Source organism: Mchenga conophoros, linkage group LG1, assembly GCF_057382185.1.
Source record: "Mchenga conophoros isolate Kocher_MC1m ecotype Shallow Benthic linkage group LG1, M_conophoros_male_GT1.1, whole genome shotgun sequence".
Classification (NCBI taxonomy): Eukaryota; Metazoa; Chordata; class Actinopteri; order Cichliformes; family Cichlidae; genus Mchenga; species Mchenga conophoros.
The window spans coordinates 11,213,105-11,226,171 of record NC_140526.1 but is presented as its reverse complement, the minus strand read 5'-3'; the positions used below and the strand labels follow the sequence as shown (position 1 = coordinate 11,226,171).

Sequence of the window (13,067 nt, the reverse complement as noted above, 5' to 3'; positions counted from 1 at the left end):
CTGCAATTATTCCATTTTTTACCTGCCAAAATAAAAGGTGACATGCGATTGATCCAAACACCATCACATTGTTATTATATATTTTATATGTACTGTTGTACAGTATGTCTAGTTGATCTTTTCTGTATTTAAAACATTTAAAACAAGTTAGGAGTCATGCAAGGAGTAATACATACACAAAAAATAATCACCTTATTCTACAGCTCTGTGGATCCCTGTAAAAGATTTTAGGATTGACTCTTTTATTTTTGGGGCGGTTTCAAATTTACTGTTTTGCTTCACTGTTGCTGTTGTCCTCATGTTGATTTTGACTGAAGTGGGCAGTTTGTTTGTTTTTTTAAGTTTTTTTTTTAAAGTAGAATCATTTTGAAAATGCAACGCAAATAAGTTCCCATTTATCAGGCTCAGAGAAAAATAAGATCAAATGAAAGCTAACGCTCTTAGTCTGCTGGATAGATCTATGAACAAAACAAAACAAACAAACCAACAAAACTGTTATCAAGTGATACCAAGAGTCTCAAATCAACTTAAAGTCAAATAATATGTCTTATCCTGCAGGTTTGTTTTTCACTGCTGACAGTGTCGGATAAATAAGTAACTAAATAAATAAATGCAGGTTTAATAATGAAGGTCTCTAAACAGTGCAATGCAGTTTGGTGGTCTAGCAGTGCAAATTCTGTAATATAACGTATTTGTCCAAAACACTGACTGGCCAAAATACGTCTAGTATGTAAGTTTTACAAGTATGGACTCATCTGGGATGTCATTTGAGAAATAATTGGTAGATGTTAGACTCACATGAATCCCAGACTCACTGCTGTCCAGTAGAAATCCCTGAGGTAATCTTTATCTACTACAGTCCACAATAGATAGTTTTATTTATGCCTGTTGATTGTCTGCTGATATAAGTGGTATTAATCAATATAGATAAGTGTTGTTGCTGTGTAACCATTGTCAACGCTGTAGCTTGAGTCGTTTACTTGGCTCTATACAATATAATATTTTGCTGTAATCTTTAGTGCACAGTATATGCACTCAGTTACCACTTTAGAGAACATCGAGCTTAGGCTAATGTGACATAATACAATACTCATGCAACAGTTTCAATATTCAATTTTTTTGTGTTCATTTTGAAGACTGCAGTTGGGGCATTGCATTTAATTTAATAATTCAACAATTCCTTTATTTATTTAATGTGGAGACATGTTGATATTATTTTGACCCTGTTTCAATCTGTGCAGCTAAGCTAAATTAAAACAAAACAAACAAACACCTTTTTTATTGAATTAAATACAGTTTAACAACAACAAACTTAAAGTGCAAGAAGTATTATAAAGCTGAAGCAACACCTACTTGTGCCTAATAAGGCAGCTGCGTGCATATTACACAGGGGTTTATAAAGCAGCTTACAGGCTTCGTTCACAACAATGCACAACATGCCAATGTATATTGGCAGTCTTTTATGTCAGAGGCCCGGAAGGCTCTCAATATTGTAACATCATCAGAAATTCAATCAACTTTCTTTTTTCCCCACAACATAAACATTTTTCACAGCACGGTATCAGAGAACCAGAGGATGTTATAAAAACTCTGCCTCCATGATACCTGAAAACATTATTATTATTTTTGCAATATGCAATACATTTAATTTGACTTTTAGTTTGAAATTCCTCTTCATGTCTAATTCGTGGGTGAGAAAGATTTGACTTGTTACAGATATATGATGCATATAACTGTTGGCGTCAATCAGTAAAACATGCCTAATGGATGATTTGCAGCACTGCCTTTTTTCACAGCTCGAGGCCTATGACAAAAAAATTGCACCATAATTATGGATTTAAGAACTGATCAAAATATGTCAGATTAGCTCATGACTAATTCATGTGGATTGCACTGCAACAATTTGAACAGATGTTATGTGCTTTCTTACTTTGAGCGTTTAGGGCATCTCCAGGGACTTAAATATCCTGGTAATTTTCTGTTTTGTGATTTCCTGTACAGTTGGGTAGAGGAGTGTAACCGAATGGTTAGTCTGTTCAGAGAACATTTTTTTTCATCTCTTAACAGATAATTATATCCAGCCTTATAGCTGCTAGAGACTGTTGCCTTTAATGCCGATTTGATAGTTTGTGTGTCGTCAGGGAGCTGTATACAGTGCGTGGGATGACTTGACACTATTTGCGGGCATGGTGATCGCCAGTGTGTAGTGCAGCCAGGTCGTGCTGTTTAACATCCATCATTTCGCTGAGCACTACATTATCATAATACTTAGTGTCAGTGCCAGAATGCATGCATTGTTCAGACATGCTGAATGTTAGTGGGGGGCAAATCTTTTGCTTGAGTAGCGTTATTTATCAATCCGTCTCTGATGCTGAGAGGAGAGACTCTGAGGTGCACCACACAGCCAGGAAGAAGAGATACAAAGAGTTGTTAAATATCCTCATCCATTTTCCTCTCCTCGGTAGGTCCATGCAGTGAAATTGGCTATAAATAGCCAGCCAAATTGACATAAAAAAGCTTTTTAGGCGTTGAAATAACCAAAAGTAAACTACAGTGGGGCAGTAATATCTAATTGCACAATACTCCTGGAGTTCAAGAAATCCTTTTCAGCTCAGAGACAGATTGGTGGCTTTGTGTCAATTAAGTCCTTCAGACTTCTAGTAATGGCCACTGAGCTACAGAGCCATACACGTATGGGATTTTATCTACAGTAGGAGTGTTGTAGAGCAAGTGTTGGACAGTGATAGACAGTTTGTGTAAGCTGAGTGACAGGTAAAGCTTAAGTCTACAGATGACCTCTTTGATCATTAGAAAAGGGGCTGTGTGTGAACCAGACAGCTAACGGCTCTGAAGAGCCAGCTCTGAATGTAGATGGATGGAACAACGGAAAGATGGAAAAATGCTCTCCAGGTAACAGTATGTTTAACACAGACGCAGGAAGTGGATGAATCCTCACATCATCTTTGTCTCAGTACTCACCAGAGGGTCAGGCTGTCACATTCGGCAGGATTCAGTTGTTTCACTATATTATTTTATTTTATTTCTTTGCACCGAGATCTTGTTGGGAATTAATTTGCATTCTTTTTCCAGTTTAATGATTATTGCTGGATGAGACATATGTGAGGAGCAAATTGCTGATGATTCATAAATTCACAGCTAATGAATTGAAAATGTATACAAATTTGTTCTGGAGTTATTTCAATTACAGGTGCCTGATGCCTTAAAAAAAAATCACAATTCACTCTTATGCCTCAATGCATGCAGTTGTTCACACATACTAATTTCCATTTTAAAACAAATTGTTAGAAAAAAGCATTACAGGGGGAAAAGTTCTTTAAGTAATTACCCAAAACGTGCCTTGCAAAAGAAAAGACTCATTTCATATTCTCTGCTTTCTCTTTGAACCACTTTTCAGGGTTTACTTTTCCATTTGCCTTAAATACAATCGGTTGAACTTTTGTCCCTAACTGAAAATGTAGTGTGGTAAATTGTGTTTGATTACCCAACTATTATTTTCACCCCACTTAACCTGCTCATCACAGAAAGTCACAAGTTCTTTTGCTGAACCATCGCCAGTGCTTACCCTTAATCTTTGAACATTGTACATGTTCTCATCTTCTTTTTCACATTAAATCCCAGTAAGTTACTGCATTTTCCTAATTGCTGGTCATTATTTAGTTAAGTCAAACTTCTAATGTGTTAATTTAAATGTTAGTGGATGTACTTGATAAAACAGAAACATCTTAAACATGACAACAAAAAAACCCCAACATGATGCACAGAGCAATTGTGCTTTATCTGTTTTTTAATAACATGTAGTATACATTACTGCCAAATCCTTAAACCTTGCTCTGTTTTCTTACATAATTCAAAACAACATGTATTCATTTGGTGTAAATGTGATGTTTTTTTGTAATATTTTGTATATATGTAATAAATTTGCACCTTCTGCTGCATATTCAGTAAAAGTCGTTTGTTTTTCAAGTCATTTTACATCATTGAATATAATACCAACGGGTGGTGATATTTATATGTAATCCCATGCCAATTACCTACTTTAGATTTTTAAGATGACAGGCCTAACCTGCTACCAGCTGTTGGATCATTGTTACCTCCTCTCCGTCATTCATGTTCTCCAAGCAGAATGCTCATCTGTTCCACAACTGGATTTCCCACTCACTGAATCCTTTGGGCTACAGATGTTCCCTGAGCCAACATTGTTGGGTATAAAGCTTTCCCAAAGTCTTGCAGATATTCAACAGCTGTCAGGAATCTGAGACAGATACATATTTTGAATGGATATTAAAGGCTACACTGCATAAGAAGCCCACTTTAATATGTTATTTAAACTAACAGTATCAAATGCATTTTTTTCTAAGGGTACCTGCATGACAAAGTAGCATTACTACTAGGGTGCAACCATTCGATACAGTGGTTTCGGTTCGGTACGCATATGTATCGAACAATACAACATTTTTTATTTATTTTATCAACTTTTCTTCTGACAATGCTGTCTGTGTTGAGCGCTCAGTGGATCTGCGTTCGACTATTCCGCCTAGGCTGCACTGTGGAGTGCAGATCCACTGAGCGCAGCGCAAGCTAGCAAGACAGAAGCTAAGCTCGTTGCAACATGGCAAATGCCTCAACGCAACCCAAAATTGAACCTCCCCCACCCTCATTCAGATCTGGCGTTTGGAACTATCTTGGTTTTCATGTGAAGTATGACCCTGAAGGTAAGCGCATCATGGACAAAAGTAAAACAGTGTGTCGGATGTGCAACGCAATGCTCAATTTGTGGGAACTAGTGCGTTAGCGCAGTTAGCTTGTGTTGACGCTGTCCAGCCCCAAGCACGGGGCCATCGGAGATTTGCCGCGTTATGGCGTTAATGTCATTTTAACGAGATTTACGCTGACAGCACTAGTGGGAACACAACGAATATGACTGCACATTCACGCTGACATCATCCTAGTGCAAAGACAAGTGGAAGCAGACAAAAACAACAAGCACGCATGCGACAAACTTTACCTGAGTCATTTAGACATCCGTTAGCACATGATTCTCCTTATGGGGACCTGATATGTTTAATATGCTGCTGAGAGTATACCCCAGAAAAAGCGTATAGTATAGCTTTTATTTTGGAAAGAGCCATTTCTCTGTAATAAACTCTCTTTGAGTGATTTCTCAATCAGATAGATTTATTTTTTTTATTTTGTTGTTTCAGCAACATTAAATTTAAAAACTGTACTTTTGAGTTAAAATATATATTTATAATTTTAATAAATGATAAATTAAAAAGGCATGAACATTTTTTTGTATCGAAAAAATATTGAACCGTGACACCAAAGTATCGAACCGAACCGTGAATTTTGTGTATTGTTGCACCCCTAATTACTACAGGTGTACTAGTAAAGTTCCACATTTTAAATTTTATTTCAGTAAAGCAACAACAATATAATATAAGTACACAATTACTTAAACAATAGCATTAATATGATTGTTATTTAGATTTAAATGCATTATTTTTCCATATATATTATGTAATATTTATTAAGTATTAATACTGCGGGAAAGCCTCAAATGATACTCAATAATATATGATCAATATTAATGCACTGATACATTAACGTGTAGACATTTAATATTAATGTAATCAGTGTTAGCATTCTGATATTGCACCTTAATTAATATATGAATTTATTATAATCATTATAAAAGATAATAAAGACATGAAGAGAACAATGCTGTGTTATAGAGATATTTTGCAAAATAAATGTTGTGACGTAAACCAAAAACATTTTCCAGAAACTGTAATGATTTCTATACTATCTTATAACAAAAACCAACCAAAGTACAAAACTGAAGAAGCCACTTGGATGAGTGACAAAAATGTTCCTCCCACTAAAAACGCTACTTCCAGATGAACAGAATCAGCTTTTTGGGAACTTTTTGGGAACCAAAGTATAACAAAGTCATTTCTATTAAATTGCATTTAATAACAGCACGTGTATACATTTACTTAGTTATTAACATATGCTGAAGTGTGGAGTTAAGCTATTTCACACAAAGCTAAACAATAAGTAAATTAAATGTCTGTTAAAATGTTGACATTAAAAGACCTTAGTTATAGATTTTTACAGCTGCATCACTGATTCACTGATTTGTGGGGATATAACATCAAGATAAAAATTATGCCATTCTCCTGAAAAAATGTGCACTAAAAACTACGTCAAAGATGGCATGGCACCGATAGAAGAATATCAGCACGAGCCTGCAAGTCCCATAAGCCTTTGCCAGGACGTTCCCCCCAGGAGTCCTCAACTCATGTTCCACAGTTTTGTAATGCCATAAAGGATGAAGAGTGTTTCCCCAGGCTCCCAAACTTTTCTGCTTTGCTGTGTGGCATGCTGTTTCATCAGTGTCGTTTAGGTGATTTTTCCTCTTGAGTAACCACCTAGTTGTGGAGGTGGGTGAAGGTTGTCGTGAAAGGGAGCTCTCTTGGCTGGGTGCCAGAGTGTGTTTCTGGCTTTTGGGGATGATGGGTGCTAGGCATGCCGGGTATCATCTGTATGTGTAGGTGTGTGTGTGAGTGTATGTGTGTGTCTTCTCCCATGGGGATCCTTGGCAGTAGGTGTGACATGTAGTAATGAGAAATTATGCTGCACAGTGCAAAACCTCTTCTGAACGGGGGTCACCCATTGTCAGCTCTGCCAAGCGCGTAACAGAGCAACAACTTACCCTTTAATGAAAGCTGTCACATTTTTTAGGAGACTTACTTACTAGTTACTATTTATTTATATTCTGTTTTCCTGAATTTTCTGACTCAAAAGTATCCACAAATATGTGTTACAGTTCCAGCTCATTGTCAGAGTTTTATAATCACTTGTCACCTTAAATGTACGGACTCTGTTGTGGGCTTCAGTAGCTATGAAAGTGGTCATTTACTATTAGAAAGCATTACATATGCTTTCTAATAGTAAATGGGTTTTTTTTACTTTGCACATTACGCATGCACATTAACAATGTTGCCGTTTTGTTTTGCTTAGTCCTGTGTACTTTGTCATAATTAAAATGGGGCAATAATGGATGAATTAGATGAAAACACTAAAAAACACAAGCCACGTGGCAGACATTCTATTGACATAAACATTGATGACATAAGTTCACTAAATCTAATCTAAAGGGGTTGTCACATAAAAAAGTAAAGTTTTAATCTTCTCAGCATTTAATGAGTCCAAGGATATAGAACTGCTTAATTTAGAGTGCTACATTTTAACTGTCAGGATATATGAATTCTATTTTAATATAATAACACGGTAAGTCTTATATTAGGTGTCATATTTTTGCCATATATTCAATGAAACTACTCCTGCGAATTTTTAAATTATTTGTAACATTTACACACTGAAACTTAGGCGCTACGCTGGTGTCACCTGTTCACAACGCGACTACAGTTGAGTTATCCAATTAAAAGCTGATCTGTATTTAAGTTACATTTTGTAACAAATCTCTGTTCACTTTTGTATGCAAAGCATTTTTTCTGCTCACCTTGAATGACTTTATACAAGTCAAGTGTTCTCCTTTCAGAGGTGTACTGTACTATGAAACAATTGTCATTCCTATTTGTAAAGTCAACAGTGAAAACTTTGAAAAGTATTCACAAGAACAAAGAAGAGAATCAAGGAAAGGTGACTCTCCAGATTTTGTTTGCATACAGCTGAAGTGCTCGCTCAATTTTGTCCTCTCTTGGCTCTCTGCTGTACTTGTGTGTCTACCTCAACTCCACCCTTAGTGAAACAAACTCATCAAACTCCAGCTTTGGTTCATCCATATCACAGACAAAGAGAGAAAAGAGAGTGACAAAGTCGGTGATATAACCTGGTCACTATGTTATTTTCAGTTGAACCCTCACACTCTGGAAGCTGTTACTGGTTGGGTACTGAACCAGCACATTTGTAAAAGAGCAAAAGAATGAAACTGGGTCTCTACAGACAAATGTGTTACCAATCTCTTCTAGGGTGTTTTAAGTGATGAATGAGATGGATTTCTTTTGTAGTTTATGCATTTAATCATATTTGAATATTATTTAATGTAATATATAGCAATATAATCAAATGTTTGACATGCACAAAAAGTTTAAATCACCACAATGACATATGATTTTAGCTTTTAGTTTGTGTTTTGATCTCTCAAGACAGTTAAGTACAATAAAAAACATAACTTGCAATTACATGTGCACTTTAAATCTGAAAACTCTCTGTTACTGTAATTCCCCCCTTCCTTTCATTAAACATTAACAGTGGTGTGTAATAAGCTTTTCTTTCTCCTGTCTCCTGATACTGCAGGATGTGCCTTTCTAACATACTGTGCCAGAGAGTCAGCACTGAAGGCCCAGAGCGCCCTCCATGAACAGAAGACTCTGCCAGGGGTAAGTGCCCCCAATCTGCCCTCTGTCATAGGCTATAGCCCTTGGGGCAGCCAGCCTGGCATGGGAACCTGCATTAACATAGGAATTATATCACACACACACACCACCAGAGTAAGGCACATGGGGACAGGGTATACATTAAGACACAGAGACACACGCAGATATGGAAAACAGATGAAGGGAGTCGCTCATACTTTCTCAGACTCCCTCTTAGGCTCTGTTTCTTGCTCATTCTAACACCCATTCTTTTTCGCTTAATTACACACGCAAACTTGCACAGACATACTAAAAGAGTGTGAGTGGCCTATCTCACCTTGCAGTGTCTTATTACACTAATCACCCCGCCGGAGATATTTGATAAGCGCTTCCTCATACCAGCCCGTGCCGTCCTTCTCTTGTCCTCTCACAATATGGCTGCCACAGACAATAATTGCCTTGAGGAATCCCACTCTCATTATCACATATAATCAAACAGTAAGTATAAACAATCATTTTTATCATGTATATCACCATCTGGTGTTTTTGTTTTAACTCTCCTCACATTTTTTTTTCACTGTTTGCCTTTGGCGGGCAGGTAACTTTTTCAATTAAAATAATGGGCTCTTCAAACGACACAGGTAAACGGTACCCAGTAGTGGGCTCTTAAGCCTACCCAGGAGGAGACCCTCAATCTGGGATGAGTGTGAGCTTGTGGTGTCTTTCTTTATTTGATGCGTGCAAGGGGACTTTGACTCACACATATCAAGGTGTGACTGAATTATGCTTGCGTGTTCCTAAGAAGAAGACTCCCCCCCCCCCTCATTTACTTTCAACACTAAAATGTCCTCCCAGGTTGGGGCTTTAATCAGAGCCCAAGGATTGTCGTCTCAATCTCTAGGGAGAAAAAGAGGTAAAGAGACACTATAGGAGATGACACAATAAGGAAAGGTGGAAGAAAGTAAGCAAAATGAATGGTTTATCAAGTTGGGGGGAAGCAGTAGTTGTAGCATTTGGGTCAGGCTTGCAATGGTTTAACTCTGTTGGGTTAACAATTTGTTTGCGCTTGACTGCATATCATAAATACCTTACTGAATGTTAGACACACTGGTATACTGTAGAGAAAGTATCCCTGGGAGACCGGGCTCCCTGGCTCCTTACCACCTCCCGCAGCTTCATAATGAGATGATTGTCATGATGGTCCTGGATAGGTGTTCTGTCTTTATTGCCCTCATGGAGGGACATTATTGTTTGTCTTCTATCTAGAAAGAGGTTAATGGCATGTTCTTTGGGGTTTGAGTAAACATTTCCCCTGTGCAGCTCACAGTGAGGGGTCAGTCCTGCAATCTCAGGCTGAGCACAGACTGCATACAGAGGACTAATAAAGACGTTCTGTCTTTTCCTCTCTCTCGCTCTCTTTCTCCCTGTCTTTGCCTCTCTCTCTCTGTGCATGTGTGTGTGTGTGCCCATGTGTGTATGAGACACATAAAGTGAGAGAGATATAGGGAAAGAGACAATGGTGGAAATAATAATGCAAGAGAAACAAAGACAGACAGAGGCTGGGAGAGGTGACACTTCTGGACAAGCCTCATTGTCACTGTCATGGCCTGATGGTTTGAGATGCCCAGTTGTATAATGCTGCCATTTTAGTGGCGTCTCACCACAGTGCTACAGCCATGATTGCTCATTTCAGCAGTGGCTATGTTACTGTCAGGTAACCAAATGTAAATTTGTTCATATGAGACATGTGGCTTAAAAAAGGTAGCTGTGACTCACGGTCATCTGCTGATCGGAGGCTTGATAGACTACTCAGCATGTCATGTTAAAGTGTCTTTGAGTAAAATACTGAACCCTGAGTTACCCCGAATCCATTAGAATGTGACTGTGGATGTTATATTAATAGTGCTTGGGCGAATGGGTGAATGGCTGTTGTAGTTGTAAAGCACTTTGAGTGCTCTAATAGAGTAGAAAAGCACTATATAAGAACCAGTCAATTTACTCTCTATCTCACAGGGATGGATATGGGACAAATAGTGTAGATATTGAAGCTTATAATTTAGTTAAATGACACTTGCAAGAGGAACCACTGCATTGTTATTTTGAAATGTGACCTGACAGCCATGAACCTAATGAATTATGTTAATCTATTTTTATAGATGTGTATAGTTTGCAGTGTATAGTCTGCATTGCCAAGTCTTTGGTTGGCTTCCTTATTTAGATCTAAAAGTGAATATACTTCTCTGTAAAATTCTGCATGATTAGAAAAACACCCAAATGACAAAATCAGCAAGCAAACTAAAAAACAATATTAAAAAATGAAGCCAGAACATTGTGAGCATAATTTGAATCTTTTAGGCATCTGCATCTGTGAACCTGTGAACAGTCCCAAGTGAACAGAGCGCACAGGTCACAAGAGCTTCCCAGTTCTTAATGAGTCCTTGAGTTCTCCTTTTATTGCTTTTATTGGCTACATTATGATTTGCTCAAGGATGATTAGCTGAAAGAAAAAGAAAACAGAAAGACAACATTGACTAGGTAATGTCGCAGGCATAATTCATGAAGAAGACTGAGTAAATATTATCAATAACTGTTTTATTATAGCCGATTGCTGCAGTGGACGCTATAGACTTGGCTGGCTTTCCCAACACGTGTTGTAAACTTAAAAGCCCATTTATTAATTTAAAGGGGTAATGGATATTTACAAAGATAACAAAATGCATACTTGTCCTAAATGCGCTGTTATCTTACCACACAACATATTTCTTTTATTTTACAAGAAAAGTCCAGATATTTTCATGCCACTACATTCTTTGCATTTTTCAGCATGAGAAGATTATAGGTAACAGTGTGAACAGGCAGGAGGAACAGATTATATTGCATAGTATCACCACTATCACATTAAGATTAACGATGACTTTTACATTTTTCAAAAAAAAAGTTTTGTAGTGTTCACTGTACATCAGTTGCCACTGGGGAATCGGGCTCTGTCATCTATGGCTAAAGGGATCTTTGTTTATATTGTTTGATTAATTGCATGTAAAGAGCATAATGAGCTCTTGATGTCCTGTGCAACAGATCCTGCTGTTACAGTTTGTATAGTAAATGTAATCAGAGATTGAGTCTCTTGCCCTTGGTGAGCTCATTGTGCTGTTGTATTTGCACTTACATGCGGCATATTCCTCAGTATAAGGCAGGATAGTACTGAATGTAGACCGGTTAGGCTATTCCTGTGAATGATTATGTTTACATAAGTCCAGTGTTATTATCCCATTAATTCTTTGTTATCAGTTGTTATTATGCCAATGAATTATACGAGATCACCTACACCACCATCAGTCTCAACAGGCTGTTATTACCTTATGGTGGTGATGCCAAATTGTAGTGCTTTGCAGTTTTTATTTCTTTGGTTTGTTTGGTCACCAAAATCGTCTGGTTAGTCTTTGGAAAAGATAGCAGTTTAAGTTTAATTTGTCACACAGAACCTTTCTCTTCACGTCTACTTGAGGCAGTAAGTTAGGACAACAGATTATTAGTGAGTCTTTTAGAGGCTTTGGGTAGGCAATGCCTGTGTAAATTTTACATGCAGTTATACAAAGAAGGCCAGTGGTCATCTTTGTAATTTGGACATCTTTCTCTTAGTCATATCTATTGAAGTTAATGCAACTGAGAACAGCCATTTAATAGGGTAACAACATTTGGGATATTTCCCTTCAGATCTGATTGACTCCTAGAAGATTTCTACACTGTTAAAATATAGTTCAAGACTTTCTTTTTTTTTTTTTTTTAAATCAATGCAATTTTTGTTGACAGGTGAATTGTTGATTACAGAAAAAAATGCTGATGACCAAATACTTTTCTCTGATTGCCCATAAAGCTTATAGCGGCCATGATTCTGTCTTTGTTATGCATCTGGCAATAAAGGCTACAAGGAAGTATAAATAATACTTGCAGGAGCAGAGTGTTATTTACAACTTTTTGCCAAATAGCCTTCCAACATAGTCCTACTGGAACTATGAATTTTCAAGTGAGCCTTGTGCTCTCCTTTTAGGGCAGTGCTCCTTTCACCTATAAGGCCAATTAGCTCTTAGTGTTCACATGTAACAAGCCTGCTAATTGGGTGCGACTGAAGCCCAAATGCCAATTAAAAACTTCTAGGCAAAAAAATATCTCTGTTTCTTGTTCATTTCACCATTCATTTTCCTATCACACTCACTACTGTTTTCCCTTTACTGTATGTTGTTATGGCCCGTCTAGGCGCGGCCAGACCACAACATAAAGGGTCATCCATCCCCGTCCAACCCCAAGCAGCACGTCACACAATGAATACTTTGTGACAGGGAATTATTTACAATGAGTGAATTTAAACAAAGGAAGGGAGCGAATTATAACTTCGGGGTGAACCCAAGGCCAAAACAACAAACAAAAAGTAGCCTATCTCAGGAGTAAATACAACTTACCTAGTCAAAAGAACTAAACCAAACGACAATTACTTTCCTCCCTACCTAACAAAAACAGGAGGAAACTAATCAAACAAAATGGCGGACCACCCCTACATGCTCCTACATTAAACCAACATAGTGAAACACACGGTCTGCTGGTTGGGTTGGGCCGAGGATGAATGACCTGGCAGTCCCTGACTGTGTCTTCTTATGCGCTGCCTCCCGG

At 37.7% G+C, this 13,067-nt stretch overlaps 1 protein-coding gene across 13 annotated transcripts in view; it reads left to right on the top strand.

The window, feature by feature from the left end:
• celf6 (CUGBP Elav-like family member 6) overlaps nt 1-13,067 on the top strand; it is a 158,747-nt gene that overhangs the window by 2,773 nt on the left and 142,907 nt on the right. For all 13 annotated transcript variants that reach the window (XR_014889607.1, XM_085256205.1, XM_085256146.1 and 10 more), the window contains exon 2: nt 8,344-8,426. Coding sequence is in view for 12 of the 13 variants with exons in the window: in XM_085256205.1 (XP_085112331.1) it covers nt 8,344-8,426 (83 nt within the window). In the remaining variant the exon portion in view is untranslated. The remainder of the gene's footprint in view (nt 1-8,343; nt 8,427-13,067) is intronic.